Raw genomic sequence first — 18,179 nt, forward strand, 5'->3', positions numbered from 1 at the left:
ATGAAACTACCTGAACAAAGATTTGAAGTGAAACATGATGATGGAGTTCGCTTAATTAAACAACATCACAGAAACAAACAACCGCAACTAAGGTATCACATAAAAAATATCCTCCAAACGCTAAATATTTGTTAATTTCACAAAAACATGTGAATATCCAGCCTCAGCTGATACATCAGTAATTTTCCAAGATAACAAGTTTTGGAAATGGCAAATAGCTCATGGCAATTTCCTCTTCTTCATATGTTCATAGGTTCAGGACCAGGATTGTTTAGTATGTCCAGTAATGAATTGTGTGGCTCCAACTCTTCATGCCACAGAGGAAGTTTGTCACCAGGGTAGAACTTTCTGGTCATTCCCTCAGAGTTGATCTGCAAAAATACCCACAATGCATTAGCGTACCAGTAGTTGTATTCTAGTGACAGACAATACATCCGCAAATTGCATAGTCACACACAGCCAAAGAGATCTTACAGTGACAGTGCGGACAACACCCCCACTAGCACCATCACGAGCAATGGCAAGGGAAACTGCCTTGACCACTAATTGCTGCAAGAGAATACCAAAAAGATTAGCAATAGAACTCTTTGACATTAACTTTCAACCAGACATCTATTTTGTTTTTCTTTTTCTGCTTGCTTAGGAAACATAAATACCAACCTTCTAATCAAGAGAAATATAAACAATTAAATCAATACTCAAAAGTTTCATACCAATAAGACATTCCAACAGTGACAACTGCAGATTTTGATAATCAAAATAAAAGAACAATGGAATTCCTCCAGATCAACCCCAATATTTCATTACGTTGTTGACAGTGGTAACTTAATGAGAGGTTAGTCTCAACAAAGTAATAACTTGCTCATAAACAAAGTTTAAAAAGTTCACTCATTTGAGTTTTTACTAACATCAAGATCTAATCTACATACCTCGGCTTCCTCCCTGGTCATTCCTTCTCTCCATGCTTGATCAAAAAATCCATACAAGTAACTTGAGCCAGATCCTAAGATATGCACATTATGTTAGATTAGAGCCAGCTTTTACAAAATAATTTTAATGAAACACCAATCCATCCAAAAATAGTGTTGTACAAAAATTCATTGACACAAAAGTGCTATCGCTGTTGGGACAACGGATGATGAGTTGTGAATCTGATGTCATAATAAACCTTACTAAACTTATACATATAAACATTAAAAATATTTCAAAGTCTGGGTGACGGAAATAATAACCAAATTAATCAATAAAAAATTAGAGAGATTACAATTTCCTAAGAACCAAATATTAGTAAGTCTTTTTTTAGAGCAAGTTAATCTATTAACTGCATGAATGCTGGACATTGATCAAGGAACATCAAAGCCCAGCAATTAAGATAGAAGTTACATGCAATTCAAGCACATAATCCTCACAATTGTACAGTGGGCATAGGCCCAAGTCATCATACATTATTACTGAAAATGTTAACATAACCAAAATGCATACTACACAAGCATTGACCAATTGAACGGTCACAAATGCATGTACGAAATATAAGAGGAGGTTTCCTGCAATTACAAATTAATTGGAAGAGAAAACCAAAGAATCCAATTACAAAAATTCTTCCTTAAACTGATTGAACTGAAATATGGTTTATATACATATATCTTCCTTAAAAACCATTTAAAACCCTCATAAAATAAGCAGTTGACTGCAATAGAAATGAATATCAGTTCTATGAATCATAATTTTAATGTAAAGAAGATAAGAGAATATTAGAAAACAGCATGAAACATTCATACAGACCAAACACACATACATGGTAGTATTATCAGGTCTAAAATTTGTGGAACTTGCAGGTCTAATGACTTATGTCTACATCAAAACTCACGTCTGATGTCTATTCACACATTATAGCGATTCCTAAAGAGAAAATTCTTAATCAATCAAAGTAATGACATACCTCCAATGGCAAAAGGCTGCTCAATTATTGTTCCACCAAGAGGAACTCCATATATCTTACCGCCTTCATATTTGTCCCACCCTCCAACAATTATGCCAGTTTGTAACATGTTCTGTCAATTCCAGATAATTGTGAATAAGGTGAGCCTAAAAGTGAACTTCAAATACCTCAATATATGGTGACATGAAAAGTGAAATTAGCATTGTTCTTAAAACAGTAACATGGATTAAATCAGCAAAGAATACAACAACAAATTGAAGTGTAAACACACTAATAAAAGGTGCTGCCTAATATTTAGAAATCTGAGACAAAAATACACTATTATATAAATTTCCTTGATCTAGAAATACCTCAAAAAAAAAAAAAATGAAACTATTATCTATTGCTCTAGAATAAGACTAAAAGAGAAGGAATAAGAACCAAGCAAATCATTCTTCTTCCGCCATTTGAAGATCTGAAACAAGGTTCAGTGGGTATTGCAACGTGAATAACATCCAAATTAATCAAACCATACTTACTATATACAATATTTTGAAACTAATTATTCAAACTTAGAATTCTATATCATCTTCTGCAACAGAGTTATTACTTGTAATAAAACAGTTAATTAAATCAATATAAACACCTTATCAATAACTTTTCTTTTACTTCTTGTTTGATCAGAAAATGAAAGCAAGATATAGAAAAAAGACCTTGTTGTTATAAGATAGTAGCCTGACGAGGTTGGCAGCAACTTTAACAGTTGCAGGCTGCCCAAGCTGTATCCTGTACATAAATGTAATTGAAAAACACATACGAAGTCAGAAAACCCTAATTAATATGGTATCAGTCAGAGACAACAAACAAAGGAAAATAATGAACTAACGTGTGCTGATGAAGGAAGTAGCGCACATAGTCGGAGACAATCTGAGAATCTGCAGCCTACAAGAAAGAGAAAGGGCGGACATGTAAATTACTGGATAAGAGTTAGGGCCAGGACTGGGGTTCAAGTTGAAAGAAAAATACCGATCCAGAGCGGCAGATGTAGACATTATCAGTAAGCTGAGTGATTTTGTCGGATGCACGGTTAGCAACATACATCCCTACCAAATACAATAAAATAGAATAGAAATCGGAATTAAATTTGAAATTGAGAATGGATTAATCTATTAAACGCAAAAAAGAAGTGAATGGAACAATAGGTACCAGTGCTAGTACGAGAATCGGCTCCGAGAACAACACCACCGTTGTAAGTGACTCCAATGATGGTCGTTCCCATGGAGTGTGGTTGATTCAGATCATTCATGTTCAGATCCATAGCTTCACCTCAAACCCTAGATTTTTCGATTTCTTTATGATTTCAAACTTCCACCCTTCTCTCTTTCTGCTCCTTTTGTTTGCGAACCTGACTTATTCATCAAGTCAGTTCCCTTCTTTATTTTTATTTTTTTCTTTAAAAAAAAAAAAAAAAAAAAGAATTATATTAAATAGCCCTTTTTTCACTTGAATTGAAAATAAAAAATAAAAGAAGGTTATGGGGTGTAAAACTTTTCAAAAGAGGCTATTTTTCAATTCTCACATGAAAATAGGGTTATTTATTAGTTTGATTATTATATCTAAGTCTTGTTTGATGTTTATGATTTATATTATTATTTGATCATGTATAAGATGATTTTAAAGATACATCAAATTTTAAAATCACACAAAAGGATTTAGTGGTTAGAATAATATGACATATTTTATGTATATATATATATATATTTTTTTCATGTAAATTAACACATAAATAAATCATAAAGTAAAATAATAAATGATATTAATACTAGTAGAGATTTCGTGTATACAAATGCAATATTTATTTATTTTGTTAATTTAGGTGTCTGAGTCAGCTTAGGAACACCTTAACTAATCCTTGTGAAAAGTTATCTCTCACCACTTACCTTTATGTCCAGCAGAGAATTGAACATGGGAATATAGGTGATTTATTCCAATACCATCTTTAACATAAACAATTCTCCAATAATGTTTTTTTATGATTGGTGCTCATGGTGAAGTATGATGGGGATTTTATTTGATTTTTCATAATTACTTTATAGGTATTAGATTAATTTACTTCATTTTGAAAATTATAATAAAATATTTATTTCATAATTATTTGTGAGAGAGTTATGATATTGGACATCTTTTTTAGAGATTTAGTCTAAATTACGTAGGTAATATTGCTTTCTTATATAAGGATTCATAATAGTTTCGATATTATATCTTTAATTATTTTATCAAAACACGAAATTTATGATATTGGCAAGACACATTTTGGGCCCATATTTGTCGCTAATAATGGAAAATATACTATGCATTTTGTGTGTGGAATATTGTGTTAAGTTTCTGCAATTTTGATGTTAAGATTTAGAACTATCATTTGATTCAAGGGTAAGAACTTGTTATTTCGCTAAACTTGAGCGGGAACATATCGTTTGCTAGGGTGAGAATTTGTCATTTCGCTAAACCTTGGGTAAAAACATGTCGTTTGCTAGATTGAAAACTTGCCATTTCGCTAAACCTTAGTTCGGAACATGTCATTTGCCAGGGGAGAACTTGTCATTTCGCTAAACCTTGGTCCAAAACATGTCATTTGCCAGGGGAGAACTTGCCATTTCGCTAAACTTGGGGGCTAAGGCAGTATCGTTTGCTCTAAAAAATATTGATGTATGTATTTATCATTGACCGCAAGCGGATGAAAGGTATGCATTTATAATAGACCAGTGGATAAGTGTCGACGTAATTTATGACAGATTCATTTGCTTAACATTATCCCTTTTGATCCAAAGAAAAGGACTCTGGAATATGTTTTGTAGTGTTCTGTTCTGTCATGGCATTTAATTGAATTATATCGTATTAGAAGAAATGAAACTTCAAAAATGCAAAAGATAATATCAAATGGTTCTTTTCTTGGCTGGAAATTGAAAATCAACCTCAAACACTTCACCTTCTTACATCTATTTTGTATTGCGTATTGCATAAGAAAATCTTGTTAAAACTTCCTCTCAATTCAAAACCACTTGTTCCAACTTCCAAGTTCTCTCAAATGTAAAATCTAAATAGAGTTTGTGATTTGATTCAGTCAAAAGGATCATAAGCCTCCAAATAATACAGTACTCGAAGTCAGGGAAATGAAAAACCAACATAACGTAAAGTGAAGAGTAATTTTATTGGGTTAGCTAAGCTAAGCTAAGCTTCCTGTGCTATTCTTTTCTTTCTCCTCGAGTGTCAGGCTCGTATTGTTACAAATCCATGGCAATGGCTTCTGGGAGAAGATGGAGTTGAATGCCTGGAATATGAGATTTTTTCAGTGCAATCTGGGTTGACTCACCCAACTTTTTCTCCTTCAGAATCTCTTGTTCAACAATTCCAAGCTCTTTTCTCACCTCATTCGCCAACTCTATTACATAATCATCCTCATGACCTGTTCAGTGTTTCAGTACTCAGTATAAACACCAAAACATCAAATTTTACGATCATCAACTCATGCTCAGTGTAAGAAGTAGTCTTACCAATATCAAACATGGCCTTCTCCAATAGAAAGAGATAGTCTCTATTGTTCCCACAAGGTCCAGAAGCTGTTGCAATTTGCCTAAACATGTGCATGAGAATATGTAAAGAGACAGTTTACGGCAAAAGAAATCACCAACAGCTAATCAGAATCAAATCCACTTTACCTAGCCATTTCCTCTAATGGAGCAGGGCCCAGGTAGTACTTGTTTGATACTTTGTCTGCAGTAGATGTGAAACTGCATAAATGATGACACCTTGTTAAGAACATCATGAAGAATTTGAAAAAAAACATGAAAGAACTGATGCATCCGAAGCAGGATAACTTACACTATGACTCCAGTTAGAGCAGGCTGTAAAGGATCTCCTTCCTGTATAAAAGAAGGGACGTGTCAAGGGAAATAAGAACAAAGCACAGAGTGAAACATACAGAATACAGATTAAAAAAGGAAACAATCATATTCTTACCTTGTAAAAGTCTACAAGGGTCTTCTGATCATATTCACATTCTCTCCGCTCCAAATACTACAAAAGGTGCAAATAATTTACATCATTCTGATTCTAATAAAAGGAAAATTAGATTAAAGGATGATAGCAACTCTTCCTGCAAAGGCAGGGGAATAAGGAGGGTAACTGGGTAAGTGCTGGTTTGAAGTTAATTAGCATCATTAACATTCCTTATCTACATTATATAATCTCTAGATGATATACCTCCATTGCAAGTTTTTTCCTTTCAGGGCTTCCTCGAACGCAATAAGCAGCACCCCACTGTAGAAATTGCAAGTAGATGTCAGACAAAAGAAGAATATTCTCTTTCAAGTTTCGAAGAACCTAGAACTGATTTCTTTAAACAAATGAAAAGTTGGCGTGGCTTCATAACCGCATAAATCATGTAATAAGCATGAAAATTACAAATAGGTTCTACTTACGCATATAGCTCCTTCATGCTGTTCCAAAGTGCAAGTTCTAGCTGGGTGTTCAGGAGTACCTCTGTGATCAATGCAGGCTGCAATACAAAAAAAGAAAGAAAAAAAAAGGGGGGGGTTTAAAAACCAATTGTTAGAGAACCAAATCTATGGAAATTCCTAAATATAAACAGACAAAAAGTGAAAAAAAAAAACTCTTAATGACAAAGAAAAAATATACTGACCAAGATCAAAAACACGCCTGTAATCCTTGATGTAGCCTATGATTTTCTCATCATATTCAAATCCTGGGTTCCAAACCAACGACCCATAGCCAAAAACCCAGAATACCATTGTAGTATAAATCTGGAAAAAAATGGTGAATAAGCAAAAGAGCACATTTAATTGAGATATAACAGCGCTATGCTTTAGGCGGTTGTTAAAAGAGGAAAAAAAAAACTCAAATCTGTCCGTATCTAACATGGGGAATAATTTAAGGCAAGCTAAAATCTCTTTCATAATGCAATTGACATATATGGATATCAAAACAAAACAGATGAAGACAATTACAATGAGGCTATATGCAAAATCAAAGATGCAAAAAGGACACGTTCTGACACCAAAAACGTAATAATAATAATAAAGAGTGTGAGCAATACGTGGTGCTGAATCGATGATTAAACACCATGATTAAACAACCAGAACAGATAAAAAGAAGAAGAAGATGACATTAAATGAAAATAAAGAAAATAGTAAGAGAGCTTACAAGAAAATCTAAAGCGGTGAGAAGGTGAAGTGTAATGATGGGGAGGAGAAAGCAAGTATTTGAAGCAAATGGGGGCAAGAGACGCCAAAAAGAGAAAATAAGCCAAACCAAACTTTCCGGACGGAGTTTGGCTTTTGGATTCTCTGACTCTTTTTTGGCTTTGCTTTTGCTTCAAAGGATAGAGAGGTGGAGGCGAGACGAGGAGAGCAGTATTTATAGTGAGATAAGTCCTACCAAATTACCGAGCTTACACCGTGCCACGTATGCTTAAATTCATGGGGGTCGTTAAAAATAGGTCAATGTGATATATGTATGTATGTATGTTGTTTACCATTGATGTTAAAAGTGGTAAGAATCTTGTTTGATATCAGATTTTTTATTTCTTTAAATATAAATTAAATAATAAATTTAATTTTTTATATGATTTATCTCACCTATTAAATTTCTTTCTTAAAAAACATATTCTCCCTTAAATTTAAGGATCCTATTACATTTGAATAAAAATCAAAGAAGCTTTCTTTATTTATATAAAAGGTGACAATGTCATGTGTGTATGTATGTTGTCTGCAACCTTAAAATCTGTTAGGATGCATTGAACCTGGACATGTTTGTGCTCATTAGAAGCATCGGTATCAGTGCCTTAAATTTGCAGTATGGGAAAATAGGTCATAAATTGTGTGTGCTGATGGTGTGCCACCCAGTCAAGCAAATTTAGTGACACTTTTTAGGTTCATTGAACCTAGACATTTTGACATTCAATTGGATTAATGGAATTCGACTTGGTTCTTAGCTGTCAATTGCCGTTTAGGGGGTCGTCATTAAGTCTATGAAAATTAGCTTATAAGCTGTAACCTTCCTTACTTGGTTTGGGCTTAGATTGGGCGTAAGCCCAAATGCGTAAGCCCAAATTACAGTTAGGTTGGAATTGGGAAAGTTAATGATGATGATGACGATGATAATGATTAAAGTTTTTGGCATCAATTCTATGTAATGGTAAGAGTTTGGTTGTTTCTTGGTAGGGTTTAGGTTTCTGAAAATGTGAATTGTTGATTTGGAATTTAATATTGTGCAGGCAGATACGGGGTCAAGGTGCATGCGATCACAGGTAGGTCCAGAATGGAGCTTGAAGGAAGCACTGATTCTTGTGAACGAGATTGCTGCTGTGGAAGCCGATTGTTTGAAAGCTCTTTCAAGCTATCAGAAATGGAAAATAATATCTGAAAATTGTACTGCTTTAGATGTTCCACGTTCTTCGAATCAATGCCGGAGGAAGTGGGATTCCTTGGTTGCTGACTACAACAGGTTCATGCGGTCAAGGACTAGGACCAATTCTTATTGCTTTTCTCAAGGTCAAAGCTTTCCTCCCGATTTTGACCGCGAACTTTTCAATGCCATTGATAATCTTGTTAGAGAAAAGCAGAATCAACCGGATACTGACTCAGATAGTGACCCAGATGCTCATCTTGACTTGACTAAGTTAATTTCACAACTGGGTATGCTCTTTCTTTTGTTTTATAATTTCTGCTCAAACATATTTAATCTTGGATTGTTGCCAGCTGATGCCCATTGGATAGTTTGATTTCGATATGAATCTGATTAGTGCGATGTTGCCACGTTTATATATTTTTTAAGGTTTGATGACGAATGAGTTTCTATAATTTTTTTACTATTGCCATTGAATAGTATTGATGATGATGGAGAATGTGTTGTCCCTTTAAGATTGCCCAAAATCTGTGTAGGATAGTATGAAAATTATTATGGATAAAAGCTTACTTTGGCTCTTAAACTATAAGGCCCTTTCTTTTTTTCCAGTAATTTTATCTGTAATAGAGAGATCTTTTTCTGACCTCTCCAACAAATATACAGCCATCTATAGCTTCGTGACAACATACTGAACGGAATTTTTAGGTTTAATACTCCTTGTTTTCGATTCATGTTACTTGACCTTGTCGTGAAAGCATGTGCTAAGGAGGAAAATCTTCTTTAAATTTAACACTGCTGTTTCCTTCTAGTTAACTGGGACGTGTCATGTTCACTGCATTTTGAATAATCGAGGAGGCTGATTAAATTGCTTGCTATGAAGATTCATCAATTTATGCCATTTAGTTGCTATAGTTCTCTTCTATTTTCCTAGTTTCTAATGTCCACAAATGTAATCATGGTTCAGAACATGATTAATACTGTCCCTATTTGTCACTTTTTCCTTTTTGTTTCATAGGAAACAGATAGCACTTTATTTTATTAAAAGGGATCGAAGGATACTATATGCAGTGAACAACAATCCACATAGAGACTAAAGGAAGGCTATTCTCAAGCCAATTTATGTATCTTGGTAGAGAAAATTCAATTTACCTGACTTTCAACCTTGGCATATAGTTACAAAATCAGGATCCCCATCAGAGAGAACATTTCCAAAAGGGCACAAAATGTTAGTTTGTCTGATATCAACAAATTAGGAGATTGCTGTTTTGCAGTTATGGTGAATTTGTCTGATATCAACAAATTAGGAGATTGCTGTTTCGCAGTTATGGTGAATGGAGAAGAATGATAAATCTCCAAACTCTGAAGACACCAAAAAGTGCCAAATTTGTTTCCATTACCGTGCACTTTCTGATCCATCTTTGACTTTACCTTTTATTAATACTTATTTTTAATCTCCTTAATCTCATAGTTGGTAGATGTGGGGATTTAGGAGTTTTGCCTTGCACATACTTGTATCTGAATTGAGTCTGTTGTAACTGTTGTCATCTTGCTCTCTAGCATAGCAATTATTATTTGATTCAAGAGTTTGATCTGGTAATTGCCTTGGATAGCATGCATCTTTCCCCTTTCCTTGTTTAGTCTCATTACTGGTAAAGTTTTTTGCGAACCTGTAAAATATAACAGTTCTTAAAATGATCTTGTCAGAACTTGTAGTTTAAGAAGTTATTATTCTCTGAATTCCTAATATTTGGTATTAATAGGGTCAAAGAGGCGAAGGCGGCGATCAGTGCCTGTAAAACATTGTGATGAAGAAAAGCCTAACAAAAGCCCCATTCAACAAAAGCGTAAAAGAAACTTTACAGAAGAAAAGCCTTGCAATAGTCTTATAGAAGAAAAATCCCAGAAGGGTCAGGTTAACAAGAAGTCTCAGAAATGTGGTGTGGAAGGAAAGATCATAAGTTGCATAAAAGAAAAGGAGCAAATGATGGTGGCGAAACTGCATGAAAATGCTGAATTGATCCTTGCAATAGTTGGTGAGAATGCTGATTACTGTGATGTAGATGAGGATGATGATCAGGATTTCCCATCCGAAGTTATAAGACGCCAAGGGGATAAGCTCATTGCATGTCTTAGGGAAATTGTGAACACGCTCAGCCAGGTCTCTGATGATGTCCAAGAATGTGAATAATTTGTTAATGAAGAATTAGCTTAATTCCGTCTTGTCAATTAACTTTCGGAATCTTTTTTTTTTTTTTTTTGTTAAGTAACTTTCGGAATCTTTGATGCCAAATTTTGTGGGATCTGGATAAATTTGCGTGTTAATATTTTGCTAAGTCTTTTCATGGTGTCTTTGGCTCTTTCAGCATGAGCAAAATAAAAGTGGTGTCTTTGGCTCTTTCAGAATGAGCAATTGAGCATGAGCAAAATATAGGTGGTGTCTTTGACTCTTTCAGCATGAGCAAGAGCAAAATATATATAGGTGTTTAATAGTATAAAAAGGTTCAGGCGACTCCACTGGGGATCGAACCCAGAATCTCTGGTTCCGTAGACCAGCGCCTTATCCATTGGGCCATGGAGTCATTTGAACATTGGAATTGTAAAAAGTTGAATAGTCAGTTGAACACTCTAAAGTTTTAAATACAGATAATCTCACAAGAAATTGATAAAACTAGAAATTGATGGGTATAAACCTAGTAGAGACTTGTTTCGCCATTGTTGTTGTTCAAGTTCAACAAACATTTTATTTTGTAATAAAATTCACATACGGTAATTTCAAATACAATACAATTATGTACTGTTTGGTATATCTGAATGTGTTACTTGGCAGGAAATGAGTGGAGTCTGGGTCAAGACAACACAACCACCTTACTAAGTATCCACAACACCAGAGAGAACTCAAATGCAAAGATTGTATGAAGCAATCCACGATCAAGTGCAAATCCAAAGAGCGTTATCCCCCCATTGTTGTGTTGCAGATATGCCACTGCATACAACATTTACAAATAAATATTAACTCCCTAAATCATTCACATTGACAATATAAAGAAGGATTGAAACATTTATAGACATATATAATATCTCACCTAAAGCTTGCCTAGTTTGGAAGGAGGATTGATCTTGTGAGGAAACTGTGATGAAAATGTCAGAGGAATCGGAGTCACTGTCTCTGCATTCAGTCTGCTCTTTCCACTGGTCTGATCCAGATGAAGCACATGTCACCGTCATATGCCATCTGGTTGCAATTGAAGCTATCCCTTGGGCTCTGTGCGTGATTCTTGCCGCCCCCAACAAGCACAAAAAGAACCCACTTAACTCTACAGCTGAACATACCTGCATCCACATCAAACATCAATACTATAAAATTTTTAAAGCCATTAATTCATGATGCATATAGTTAATTAATAATGCTTTACTTACAACAAGATCACCAGAATTGAAGAAACTCTTATCTGACTTGGTGGCCAAAACTAGTATCAAAGCTCCCAATTGACTAACTGTGATCACAACCAGAGAAGCAATGATAAAGAATCGATATCTGTGACTGGTAGCAGATAACTGTTTCCTAATCCTCACATGCTCCCTGAATATAACTCCAGCATCCGATTCACATCCCTCAAACATCTTGTGGAATCCCTCAAACCTCAATATCTGAAGTTCACAGGTCAGACGAAACAGTACGCATACCAACAAGAACACACCCGTTCGATAAACCCACGAAGATAACACCAACACAAACACAATCGAGTTCAATGGAACCCCTGAACCAATATAAGGCAATGTTACTTTCACTGTCGAAAAGAAAATAATTTTGTGAGCAAGTTCAACGAAAAAAGATGGTAGAAGTATGCAGGCAAGATAACGAAATGACTTGTCAAGCTCGCGTGTGTATCCACGTCTAACAAACAATGAATCATCTTGTAGACCATCAAGAAACAAGAGTTGGCGCAGACCATATTTACTGAAGAACCTGGATAGTGTAAAGAAGCCTAGAAGGGCTAAACCTGACTCCGGAAATTGAACCCACTTGTTGAAAGAAATAGGGTCGTCAGCTTCGGCGGAAGATTGGACTTTAATGGAGAAGCAGCCAAGGAGGGGGACAACAATGGAGAGAAACACAAATGTAAGATAAGAAATGAATTTTCCAATGCGTGAAGAGTGGTCTAATGCGCACCACTTGAGACTTATTCGAAAGTTGCGAAGCTCATCATAGAGTAAGGATTTTGATCTAGCGTATGATGGTTGAAGTAGTAATGGGACATTGGCCAGTTGGTTTGGTTCAGAGACTTGGTTATCCATGTGGGTTGCATTTGAGGTTTTTGGGGACATCATGATTTGATCAATGATGTCAATGATTTTTAGAAGGGGAAACTGAGTACAGCTTTATAGTGTAAATTTGCTCAAAGCAAATATAAGATCATGAGTAGGTCAAGCAATCTTGTGATATAGAAAAACTTTCTCGCTGTGTTGAGTAAAGAAAATGTTGCTTGTGATTTTAACAAAGGTGATATGCTTTAACATCTATGTACTTGTTCTGATTATCAACAACAGTAACTATATCATCTATGCACAAGTAATTTTTGTTCCTTTGATGATCCTCAGTCTCCTGTTTGAGCAGAATCTAAAAGCCATACGTTTTCTAAACTAATAATCAGACTGATGCATTGACTGGTAGTTGTATATATATTAAATGGTATAGATGAAATTAAAGGGCCGAAAGCATGCATATATAAACATAAATTTTGATTAGATATATATGTATGTATATATTCTAAAGAAGAAAGATAAAGAAAAAGGCAAGGCAGGACTTGCTTTATCCCGTGAGTTATTTTAACAATTGGTTTCAAGTGAAGAAGAAGAAGAAGAATAAAGGGGCTGGTGTGGTGGGAGAGCTTTCAGCTGGCTGGACACGTCAATCCCATATTCGTTTCTTAATGATAGGTTTATAAACTGCATTTACTTTCATCAGTCTGTGATAGTTTCACGAAGCAGTTGCGGAGTTAATAGATGATACCATTAGCAGCATGGGTGTCCATCTGTCCAGTGCCAACTAAATTTGTGAAAATGAAATTAATTATTCGCAAATTTAATTAGCTTTACTTTCTCATGTGATTATATTTTAAATTTCGAGATAGTAAATGGTTATAAAGCTTTGGGGCCAAAGGGTTTGCTCTCCTTGTAGTCTCATGTTCGAATCATAAGAACAGTTGTTAATATTGTTAGTCACGGACCGCAGGACGTCTTGCCCTGTTTTGGAAGCTTTGTTGGGGGTCGAGGGACCAATCAAGGTATGCGTAAGTTGACTTAGACATCCCTAGTAACAAAACAAAAGGGTTATAAAGCTAAAAGAAATACTGGAAATAGCCTACAATCATAACGGGATAATAACAAGATATTATTTTTGGTGTAAATCAATTTTGGTTAAAGAGTTAAAAGAATTCTTGATTAGGAGTATATTTGTTCGGGGAAGTGATTTTTAACCCATCAAAATTATACTATCCCCATTGTTAAATACACCTCTATTACATTTAAACAATAAAACTACACTTACAATTTTTTCATATAATTTTCTTATACAACTCTGAGATGGTAACTCGTGATTGGTCAGTTTATATTTGAGTAGACGGTACCTACTACGAGTTGACTAATCGCGAGTTGCTACATGAAAGTTGTATGAAAAAGTTGTAAGTATTTAACTTTTTTAAACTCTATTTAATGTTGAAAATAACCCTACTTATTTAGGTTTAACTAGGGTTTTATTTGCGTCCCTTTCCCCAAATTTCAAACTTAATTAGGGTTTTTTATTATACTACTTTTCCCCAATTTCAAATTTAATCAGAGTTTTTTATTACACTTACTTTTTTCTTCTTTGAATTCAGATTCATCCTATTGCGAATTACTTTCTTCATAACTTTAGTAAATATAATTCCATCAAACAAATAATTATTTGCAATAAAAAAATGTTTCAATGATTTAGAAAATTTCGATGTAGGGTTTATGTAAGAATTAAAGGTTAAAAATTAAAACAAATTTATAAAATACAGAATGAACGTATTTAGAAATTATTATGTCATTAAGGTTAAACTTATCAAAAACAAAAATAAATTTAAAAGGACTAATATGTATTGATCAATTTGATTGGACTAAGACCCACTTCCCATTTGTTTTGGTTTCTTTTAATTTAACTAATGAACAAGTTCCAAGTTGGACTAGTCTTATAAACGAATCAGAATCTAAACCACTTGGCTTGTGGTCGAATGACAAGATTTAGGTTATCTAGAAGTCTTGTGTTTGAGTTACACAAAGTGGTTACTTATCATATTTGTGACTTACCTAGTTTATTAAACTTGTAAGATGTTCAATGAATCCTGATCCTGAGAATTAATTGAGGTGCACACTGGTCTAAACATGCCGATTACCAAAAAAAAAAAAAAAAAAAAAAAGAATAGAATTTAGAATGTACATATACGTGAGTTGGGTATTATTTAGCTTAAACATGTGAGAGTGGGATTTGAATTAGAAGGCCCATCCCCATGGCCTCATATGCCTTATGGCCCCTTCTCAAGAGTTGGATAGAATCAGGAAACAATAAAATATACGTGGGCCGGCCTCATTGGAAGCGCCGGCCTCACCAGCTCATACTTAGGCGGACTTTGTAAATCTCACCAGTACACCCATAGTTCTTTTGTCCCTTTTCTTCCATTAATTTCCTTTCATATTCTTTCACCACCTTCTCATTACCGCCATTCTCGTTCTCATTCTCATCCCTTTTGTTTTCATGCATGCTCCATTCTTATGGCTCGAAAACTATCCAACTGGGTTTTGAGTTTGATGTTAACAACCTTTTTTGTGTCATCATGGGGTGACGGGGACGCTGTAATCCTTCTCAACTTCAAGAACTCTTTATCAGATAACTCTGCACTCAAGACTGGAATGCTCCACCACTCCATGCACGGTGAAACTCCAAATTGGACTGGTTTGCGTTGCTCGATGGGAATGTCTTTGCACTCATACTCAAATATGAGTCTCACCGTGTCATCGACATTGACACACTTGCTCAATTGCCATTATTGCGTTCTTTAGTTTCATGTATAATAACTTCGACGGTCCATGCCTAATGTCAAGAAACTTACTTCTTTGAAGCCTTGTATTTGCTTATAACAAGTTATCCGGTGAAATTCCCGATGATGCATTTTCTGGGATGAATCATTTGAAGAACCTTCATCTCGCAGAAACCAGTTCACGGGTAAATTCCCTCATCACTCCCAATGGAAAAACTGGTTGAGTTGAGTATTGAGGGCACCCAATTTGACGCATAGATTCCCAATTTTCCAGACACCACGCAGCTGACTACGCTAAACATGGCTAATAACCGATTAGAGGGAAAGATACCAGCTAGCCTAAGTAAATTCAATTCTTCTTCATTTACAGGTAAGCATTTCATTTATTTCTTTTTCAATCAGAACGGAAACCATAAATTTTATTTAGTTTTTTTCTCTTAATCTATACACGTTGTGGGAAATCTTCTTAATTTAAAATTATCAAACAAGATCAGCAATAATTTATTATTTTGAGCATACATAACAACAGAGTCTCTCTTTTTTGCTGATAAACTTCTGTCGTTATAATGTGGGTTAAAATAGCTGCTACAAAACCGAGCTTGATATAATTAAGGATATGTATCCATCATATCATTATCGCAAAGAAATTAATCGGATAACTGAGGATTAAGTTTCTACCTATCTATTTAGTTTAAAAAGGCATGAATAGTGGCCATTAATTTTGCTTAAATTTCAGTAATTTAAGGAGGATAAGGTGATCTGCACGTAGGTTGGCCCATGATGAGAATTTCTTATTATAAAGTGAAATAGTGCACAAAATCTATTCATGATCATGATCTTTTTTTCCTATTCCTTTGTTTAAGAAATATAAATATAAATTGAAATAATGAGTTGTTTTGAATGGAACAGGTAACAATGGTTTATGTGGAAAGCCTTTGAAAGCATGCCGTGAGTTATTTTAAGTTACTTGTACTAGAGGTTTCAAGTGAAGAAGAGGAAGAAGAAGAATAAAGGGGCTGGTGTGGTGGGAGAGCTTTCAGCTTGCTGGACACGTCAATCCCCATATTCGTTTCTTAATGATAGGTTTATAAACTTCATTTACTTTCATCAGTCTGTGATAGTTTCACGAAGCAGTTGCGGAGTTAATAGATGATACCATTAGCAGCATGGGTGTCCATCTGTCCAGTGCCAACTAAATTTGTGAAAATTAAATTAATTATTCGCAGATTAATTAGCTTTGCTTTCTCATGTGATTATATTTTAAATTTCGAGATAGTAAATGGTTATAAGCTTGGGGTCAAGGGGTTTGCTCCCCTTTGTGTTCTACGATTTGAATCATAAGAACGGTTGTTAATATTGTTAGTCACGGATTACAGGATTTGTCTTGTTTTGAAAGCCTTGTTGGGGGTCAGGAGACTAATGCATAAGCTAACTCGGACACCCCTGGTAAAAAAAAAAAAAAAAAAAAAAAAAAGGGTTATAAAGCTAAAAGAAATACTGGAAATAACCTACAATCATAACGGGAGAATAACTAGATATTATATGGGGTGTAAATTAATTTTAGTTAAAAAGGTTAAAAGAATTCCTGATTAGGAGTAAATTTGTTCGAGGAAGTGATTTTTAGCCCATCAAATTTATACTATCCCCCAATGTTAAATACACTTTTATTATATTTAAACAATAAACCTACGCTTACAACTTTTCATACAACTTTTTTATATAACTCTGAGGTAACAGTTCACGATAGGTCAGTTTACATTTATGCAAATGGAATCCACTAAGAGTTGATCAATTGCAAGTTGTCACATCAGGTTGTATAAAAAAATTTTAAGTATTTAACTTTTTTAAACTCTATTTAATGTTAAAAATAACCCTACTTAATTAGGTTTAATTAGGGTTTTATTTGCGTCCCTTTCCCTAAATTTCAAACTTAATTAGGGTTTTTTATTACACTACTTTTCCCTAATTTCAAATTTAATCAGAGTTTTTTATTACACTTACTTTTTTTCTTCTTTAGATCCAGATTCATCCTATTGTGTAATTACTTCCTTCATAACTTTAGTAATAAAAAAAAAATGTTTCAATAATTTAGAAAATTTCGATTTAGGGTTTATGTAAGAATTAAAGGTTAAAAATTAAAACAAAAAATGAACGTATTTAGAAATTATTATGCCATTAAGGTTAAACTTATCAAAAACAAAAATAAATTTAAAACGGACTAATATGTAATGATCAACTTGAGAGGACTAAGAACTGCTTCCCATTTGTTTTGGTTTCTTTTAATTTAACTAATGAACAAGTTCCAAGTTGGACTAGTCTTATAAACGAGTAAGAATCTAATCCACTTGGCTTGTAACTGAATGACAAGATTTGAGTTATCTAGAAGTCTTGCGTTTGAGTCACACAAAGTAGTCACTTATCACATTTGTGATTTACCTAGCTTATTGGGTTTGTAAGGTATTCAATGAAATCCCGGTTCTAAGAATTAATTGAGGTGCATGCTGGTCCAGATATTTCGATTACCAAAAACTAAAAATAAAAAAGAATAAGGTCCGTTTGTTTTATTATTTTGGATAGGACCTGCGGTTCCATTTCAGAGGAAGGATATATCACATTTACCCAAAACCGCTAGTCCAGGAATTCTTCTTTCGCTAACATCTGGAAGTGAGATCGAATCACCAACTGCAGGACTTCGCCCTAGTGCTTTACAATATTGGGTAGTTAAATAAGGGAGTATTACGACGTAAAATTTAAAAATTAACAAAAAAATCCTCTAGGTT

At 34.4% G+C, this 18,179-nt stretch overlaps 4 protein-coding genes and 1 non-coding gene across 5 annotated transcripts; 1 reads left to right on the forward strand and 4 right to left on the reverse strand.

Annotated features, from left to right (window-relative positions):
* Positions 1-183: 183 nt before the first annotated feature.
* LOC116113061 (proteasome subunit beta type-6) lies at positions 184-3,352 on the reverse strand. The gene is made up of 8 exons (XM_031399216.1): positions 3,125-3,352; positions 2,945-3,021; positions 2,805-2,860; positions 2,632-2,704; positions 1,940-2,051; positions 930-1,003; positions 475-549; positions 184-371 (listed from the first exon to the last, which is right to left on the reverse strand). Exons 1-8 carry the CDS (start codon positions 3,234-3,236, stop codon positions 240-242), a joined length of 711 nt encoding a protein of 236 aa, XP_031255076.1. The 5' UTR covers positions 3,237-3,352; the 3' UTR covers positions 184-239.
* Positions 3,353-5,006: 1,654 nt separating this feature from the next.
* LOC116113062 (gamma-glutamylcyclotransferase 2-1) lies at positions 5,007-7,333 on the reverse strand. Its single transcript, XM_031399217.1, has 9 exons — positions 7,139-7,333; positions 6,618-6,738; positions 6,397-6,473; positions 6,179-6,235; positions 5,936-5,992; positions 5,798-5,838; positions 5,635-5,706; positions 5,470-5,549; positions 5,007-5,381 (listed from the first exon to the last, which is right to left on the reverse strand). Exons 2-9 carry the CDS (start codon positions 6,724-6,726, stop codon positions 5,200-5,202), a joined length of 675 nt encoding a protein of 224 aa, XP_031255077.1. The 5' UTR covers positions 6,727-6,738; positions 7,139-7,333; the 3' UTR covers positions 5,007-5,199.
* Positions 7,334-8,010: 677 nt separating this feature from the next.
* On the forward strand, positions 8,011-10,674 carry LOC116113053. Its single transcript, XM_031399201.1, has 3 exons — positions 8,011-8,131; positions 8,211-8,631; positions 10,102-10,674. The coding sequence occupies exons 1-3, from the start codon at positions 8,129-8,131 to the stop codon at positions 10,527-10,529; spliced, it is 852 nt and encodes a 283-aa protein (XP_031255061.1). The 5' UTR covers positions 8,011-8,128; the 3' UTR covers positions 10,530-10,674.
* A 173-nt stretch (positions 10,675-10,847) lies between these two features.
* On the reverse strand, positions 10,848-10,920 carry TRNAR-ACG. Its single transcript has one exon. It is a non-coding gene; the product is annotated as a tRNA-Arg (tRNA).
* A 74-nt stretch (positions 10,921-10,994) lies between these two features.
* LOC116113168 lies at positions 10,995-12,729 on the reverse strand. Its single transcript, XM_031399326.1, has 3 exons — positions 11,759-12,729; positions 11,425-11,671; positions 10,995-11,324 (listed from the first exon to the last, which is right to left on the reverse strand). The coding sequence occupies exons 1-3, from the start codon at positions 12,668-12,670 to the stop codon at positions 11,188-11,190; spliced, it is 1,296 nt and encodes a 431-aa protein (XP_031255186.1). The 5' UTR covers positions 12,671-12,729; the 3' UTR covers positions 10,995-11,187.
* Between the last annotated feature and the right edge of the window lie 5,450 nt (positions 12,730-18,179).

Source organism: Pistacia vera, unplaced genomic scaffold (assembly GCF_008641045.1).
Source record: "Pistacia vera cultivar Batoury unplaced genomic scaffold, PisVer_v2 Contig673, whole genome shotgun sequence".
Lineage (NCBI taxonomy): Eukaryota > Viridiplantae > Streptophyta > Magnoliopsida > Sapindales > Anacardiaceae > Pistacia > Pistacia vera.